This window comes from Pomacea canaliculata, linkage group LG11 (genome assembly GCF_003073045.1).
Source record: "Pomacea canaliculata isolate SZHN2017 linkage group LG11, ASM307304v1, whole genome shotgun sequence".
NCBI classification, from domain to species: Eukaryota; Metazoa; Mollusca; class Gastropoda; order Architaenioglossa; family Ampullariidae; genus Pomacea; species Pomacea canaliculata.
In genome coordinates this window covers 20372799-20379179 of record NC_037600.1, presented here as the reverse complement: position 1 = coordinate 20379179, position 6381 = coordinate 20372799, and the positions used below count along the sequence as shown (strand labels likewise).

At 36.5% G+C, this 6381-nt stretch overlaps 1 protein-coding gene across 2 annotated transcripts; it reads left to right on the top strand.

Annotated features, from left to right (window-relative positions):
- The first annotated feature begins 408 nt into the window (after positions 1-408).
- On the top strand, positions 409-6018 carry LOC112575238 (cyclin-dependent kinase 9-like). Of its 2 annotated transcripts, none has more exons than XM_025256942.1 (6): positions 409-652; positions 816-897; positions 1298-1388; positions 1884-2150; positions 3237-3451; positions 3973-6018. In XM_025256942.1, exons 1-6 carry the CDS (start codon positions 564-566, stop codon positions 4324-4326), a joined length of 1098 nt encoding a protein of 365 aa, XP_025112727.1. In that variant the 5' UTR covers positions 409-563; the 3' UTR covers positions 4327-6018. The 2 variants fall into 2 exon arrangements, with proteins under 2 accessions (XP_025112727.1, XP_025112726.1); XM_025256941.1 differs by having other exon boundaries at positions 410-652; positions 1884-2159.
- The last annotated feature ends 363 nt before the right edge of the window (positions 6019-6381 follow it).

The window sequence follows — 6381 nt, the reverse complement described above, 5'->3', positions numbered from 1 at the left end:
CTTTGTATCGTGTTGCCGGGGTGCGGGGGTGTGCAAAAAAGGATAGTATTATCCCCTCCCAGTCTTGTCCATCGGTTCCTATGACACTTCATAACAGCATATTCTATTTATTAAATACAAGCCGCAATTAAAATGCGCCCACAACGTGTGAAACGCTTCTAACGTTCGTATAGGAGTGGAGAGGGTAGCAATGACCGATCCTCATTCACAACACATGCCGTAGACATCATTAAACAAAATTCATTATAATCGAATTCGTGAGTTTTTTAAATAATGAGTACGTTTTTTAAGTTTGAGACTATTCTGAGAGTATTTAATTGATAATTTAGTATAAATGAAAACTTTTATTTATATTGTTTTGATAAGTGATCTGGGCGGCATACCGGAAGTTCCTCTCACTCTAAATTATTATATAGTTTAGCGTACCCATGTGGCTGCTTTTGTTATTTTCGTGGCGTTGTTATTCAGAGCATAGTTTCCATTAACAGTACTTAAAAACTACGTAAGAGTGATGCACACATAGTAAAGAAAGAAACGTGGCTCATTACTGAACCACTACTACAATGAGTAAATACGATGACTTGAAGTTTCCCTTCTGTGAAGAAGAAACAAAATATGAGAAGCTTACAAAAATTGGCCAGGGGACATTCGGGTAACATTTTTTATTTTTCAGTTTAACTGCCCTGTTATTTATTACATCAAAATTCTTCTAGATTATTGGCTAATATTGCTGCAAATATGAAGAACTGCATAACATCCATAATTGTTTTTACAGTTTTTGTTACAATGATCCCTATTTGTTGTTTCATCATTAGTGAGGTGTTCAAGGCTCGGGACAAAAAGACCAAAAAGTTGGTTGCAATGAAAAAGGTTCTCATGGAAAATGAGAAAGAAGGGGTAATTTTGATTATCCTATCTGATTTTATCCTGAGCTCAGTAATTATCTCATATCTGTACAGAATCATTACACATCTGGTGTTAGATATACTTGCTTACTGGTTTTAGTATTATTCTAAATGTTACTTGCATGGGACTTTGACTCACAAGACTATCTCATTAATGTGCATGAATTTATACCATGTTAAAAAATGCTAAAGGGGGGGTGGGGGGGCAAACTACACAGTAAGTTTGTTTTGTCTCCATGAAAATAGTAGGCAACTTTTGCAACTTTCATCATTTTAAACGATGTAAGAAACCCTTTCATAAATGCGTTTTAATGTGTGTAAGCATTTTGCTTACCAGTATAGTTCTGTTTAGATGTAGCTTTGTTAACTTGTAAATTTTCTTTTACTGGCAGTTTCCTATCACTGCATTACGTGAAATTAAAATCCTACAGCTGCTAAAGAATGAAAATGTTGTTGAGCTACTTGAAATCTGTAGAACCAAAGGTAAGTATGCCATAAGCTGTCATAATTGCTATGTAGACAAAGTGAATGTTTAACTGGAGTTTGTGCATAACCACTGACTGATAATATCAGTCATGCAGGGTTTGCAAGGTCCTTACCTATCCTTACAAGTAGAGAATTTTCGCCGTAAGGCCTTATAAGTCCTTATATTTGCCATGCGGTCCTTCCAGTTCTTCACACACGTCCTTACATTTTCCCTTTTACCCTTGTGTAATTGCTAGACTGTTTAATAAATATTTTTGTTCCTAGTATAAACTATTTCTATAAACTGAAGTCATATTTTGCATACCAGTCAGTCTCATCTAAGGAATTCCCCTTGCTTTATGTTTTAGCCCGTTTTAGGAGAAAAACAATTTCATCTTAGTCTCAGTGTTTTCATTTACTGTTATTTCATAATAACCCACTTTGTTTTACAAACAATGCAGAGAAGAACTGTGGTCATCAGAACTGATGACATTATCAAATATCTGTCCTCAGCATCTCCCTATAATCGCTGGAAGAGTACATTCTACCTTGTATTTGAGTTCTGTGAGCATGACCTGGCTGGACTGCTTAGCAATGTCAACGTCAAGTTCACATTGGGAGAGATAAAAAAAGTTATGATGCAGCTTCTGAATGGGCTGTTCTTCATTCATAGCAACAAAATCTTGCATCGTGACATGAAGGCTGCAAACATCCTTATCACCAAAAGTGGGGTGCTCAAGCTTGCAGACTTCGGTTTGGCTCGTGCCTTCAGCTGCAAAGGTATGAAAGGTATGATTACTTGAGGTATGACTTTTTTTTTTAAAGGTGGGAGTGGGGTATGTACACTTTACCAAATGTGGCACAGAGCTTCTGCTAAGGCTAAATTCTTTAGGGTCCCAGGGACCCCTTCTTCAGATTTCTAAGGGGTCCCTTTACAATGGGAAAAAAAAATCAACAAATCGACAGTCGACTCATGTCTTGTTAGAACGTTTCTTTGAAAATAATAATGTTGATTATATTTCAAAATATGCAAAAATCAACATTTATTTACCCAAATCATTCTAGACACACTGCTTTTTTTTGCAAATCAGTAAGAAAATTTGGTGTATCCAGTAGACTTTCCATAAATATTTCTCTCTACAGTATTTTCTGGTATTGATGTTCGTTAATTTCTTTATCTGTATGTCTATCTCTTTTGTTTTCATTTGCAATAGTTTAGGAATGTTTTTCAGTTACAGAATGTGAAGCTAAATGTATGTGGGTTGTTGGTTTTTTTTTTTGGTTTTTTTTTTTTTTTTGACAATCATATTTTAGTGACATCACTGAAAACATATGTAACAAATTCACTTTTTTCTTACAAGTTTTCAAAAATCAAATAATCCTCTTCTTATCTATATATCATGCAGTGCAGATCCTACATGTTAACTGGTCCTTTTTCGTCTATTTTCTTGCAAGAAAGGGAGAGAGATAACGTTGCAAGCAAATTTTGCGATGGTTTTTCAATATTTATCTCCCCTTCTGTTTTATACTAAAATGATAAAACTTCATTGCCAGAATGTATATGGATGTAAGGAGTACACTGTTTCACTACAAAAAAATATTGAAATGCCTTATTCTTAAATTTTGTGATGAAAAGGGAATCATTTAAACCTAAAAAAAGACTTTAAAGAGCTTTGTCATTTTTCTCCATCTTTAACTCAGTCCTGACACTATAACTGCAGCTGTTTAAAACATTTATTTTTTTAAAACTGGTTTACTAAGCAAAGAATTATTGCTTTTAAAAGCAGAATGAAATCTGCATGAAAATACATTGGAATTTCTTGTGTGTTGCTACAGTTGAGTTAAATCTTTTGTCTTTGTTTTCAGGGATGCCCAACAGATACACAAATCGTGTTGTGACCTTGTGGTATCGCCCACCAGAGCTGCTGCTGGGTGAACGTAACTATGGCCCAGCCATCGACCAGTGGGGTGCTGGCTGCATCATGGCAGAGATGTGGACCCGCAGTCCCATCATGCAGGGCAATACAGAGCAGCACCAGCTGCAGCTCATCTCACAGCTGTGTGGCTCCATTACACCAGATGTGAGTTAGCACAAACGCACACGCATACACTTCCCACTCAAATACACGTGTGCTGTTATTTTGTCGTACTTATGCTCAAACTGGTTTACAGTGCTGGAATATATCATATCACACTGTGCAAAAGTAAGGAAAAGACTAGGCCCTAGTCACTAGGGCTTTGGTTGGTGATTATTTTCAGTGGATTTTCTCCTTTAAGCAAGAGGGTTTTTTTTTTTTTTTTGCTTTACTTTTTTATTTAATATAATAGAAAATTAGACATCTGAGTTTCGTGGAGACAGCTATTACCATGGATTTACACTACAAGAGAAAAAAATGACAATACAAAGTACAGTTTTAATTCTATATCTGTATCCAAGTGGAATTATTTTGTACATTCCATTTAATGTGAAAACTATTTTCTGATTTAGTTTTAGTAACCTATTGCAAATAGTTTGGGGCATAACAGAATCATCAGCTTAATGTTATGAATCTAGGTGGCACACTTTTTAAAGAGCATTTTTCCTGTCTTCTCTTTATTGCAGGTCTGGCCGGGTGTGGAGAATCTGGAACTGTATGGGAAATTGGAGTTGCCAAAAGGACAGAAGCGCAAAGTGAAAGAGCGCCTGAAGCATTATATCAAGGACCAGTATGCCCTTGACCTTTTAGACAGACTTCTGACTCTTGACCCCACTAAACGCATTGATACAGACAGTGCCCTCAACCATGACTTCTTCTGGAATGACCCAATGCCTTGTGATTTGACTCCAATGCTTTCGCGGCATGGCACTTCCATGTTTGAATATCTGGCTCCTCCTCGTCGGCGAGTTCCTCATCCACATCAACAACCACCCAAACAGCCACCAAATCCAGACCAGCACTTTGAACGCATATTTTGACCGTAGATTTTGAGAAGGGCAAGATGCTCACTGTGTTCATGGCAGGAAAAAAGGAAAGGTCCAGTTGATATTGGGATTCTCATGCTTTTTATTTTTTCTAAATCAAAATTTGCATTTTCCTTCTTAGTAGAATCTTGTGGTTTCTGTCATGTGAAAAAGAAATTGTGCAAGTTCGAATCTTGGAACAAGTGACTGACATTCATACAGTACTTGACAGGGCTAAGATATGCGCATATAGAAAAATAAAAAAGAAGGGGGGCAGGACAAACAGCTAATGCGTGGACAAGCTTGTAATGAGGAAGTGCAGCCACGGCTAAACAGCAGAAGGAATTGGCACTGCATTGGTATCACAAACTTCTGTGGGTATGTTTAGAGTTGGATGCTATTGGTTTTGGATCCAGCCATTTCTTGTGTGGATTCTCAGTGCAATGGTTATGGATGCCAGAGTGCACAAGGATTTGCCAAAGTTTGCTTGAACTGTTGGAAACAGAAATGTGTTGATCCTACACTGCATAGTTTTGTTTAGTCCTTGCTGCTTCTTGAGGAGCATAGGGCCACAGCACTGCATAGCCATGTCAATTTGACTAGCCCAGATAGAAGCAAACACTCATTTTAATGAAAAAAAACTTTCTTTTATATGAAAAGGCTGATAATTTTGTATACTTAAGGTATGTTTCTGACAGAGAGAGAGTGCGTATACAAACAGATGGGCATATATGTTTGCATGCCTATACACATACAATGGCAGTGGTGAGTACTGTTATTTTTTACTGAAGCTGCAGCTAACATGATACTGTGTTGCATTGCTATTCCTTCTACTTGTGCACAGAATGGTGTTGGGCAAAAGCTGAAATCATTGCTTTAGATGCTGATGTTTGCGTTGCCACTAATTTATAATTTTGTTCCTTTTTTTTAAAAACCTAAATGCAAGTAAACCAGTTTTTTTTTTAAGTATTCACATATCCTTGACAGTGGCTTTCATCAGAGCATATACTTGCTTAAACTGCTAAATTGTCTGTGAAATACACATTTTGATACTATGTGTTCTGTGGGCATTGTACACACTTCATATAATTTTTTCAAGCATTCGGGGCTTTAATGTACAAATCAATGTACTTACATTCAATATTATCCCATTACAGCAGTTAAGTGTTCATACATAAATTACATTTTTGTGCCACATTTATAATTTCTGTGCATTTTTCATGCTACTATGTAAGTGACCAATACAATGTTTTTCATCTTTAGTTATTCCATATTATGAAATTTTTATAGTAGATCACCAAATTAAGTTCTTTGTGTTGACAACTATTAATTTTTTTTCAATTGTTATTTGAAGAGATGTAAAAGTGATTAATATATTATTCAACTGAGTATTCTTTGTTGGGTATTGGCTGACTAGTCTGCATTCAATATATTTGCAAGTTTCTTTACTGTGTCATGAGTTGGCATGCTTGCATTCATGGACAGGTGATTGATTGACAAAGTAAAGGTCAGATTGGAATGATCACTGGAGGGAGAAAAATTAGCAGCTGGATCAATCAGATATTTTCACCTTGGTCATCTCATAATTTAAATTGTTTTAGAAAGAATGTCTGTACTCAATATTTTTATGTATGTAATCCAGAGTCAAGAATAGTCATGAAGCATTTTATGCTTTGTAAGAATTAATAAATGCTTTCAGGATTTGCACTGAAAATATTTTTAGCAGATGGCAAGTCTGTGTGTGTATAGTGCATGGATTTGAAGGCGTGGCTGTGCATAGATGTTTGCATTAAACAATTATCACAGAAATTTCAGTGTACACACAGTTACATGACATGTTGATAAACATATAGAGACATGCTGCAAACCAGAAAACAATATCTGGTGAGTTTGGGTGACTTGCTTCACCCAGCCCATGCCAATAGAAGAAATAGGTGCTGCCCGGGGAAAAAAGTGAGCTGCAACCAACTGCAAGGCAGACTCCTGCAGCATAATCAGCAGTTTTCTAATACCTAACCCTAACCCATGGTAGAATAGCCCACTCAGTTATGAAAGAGGAGAGAAGTGTGG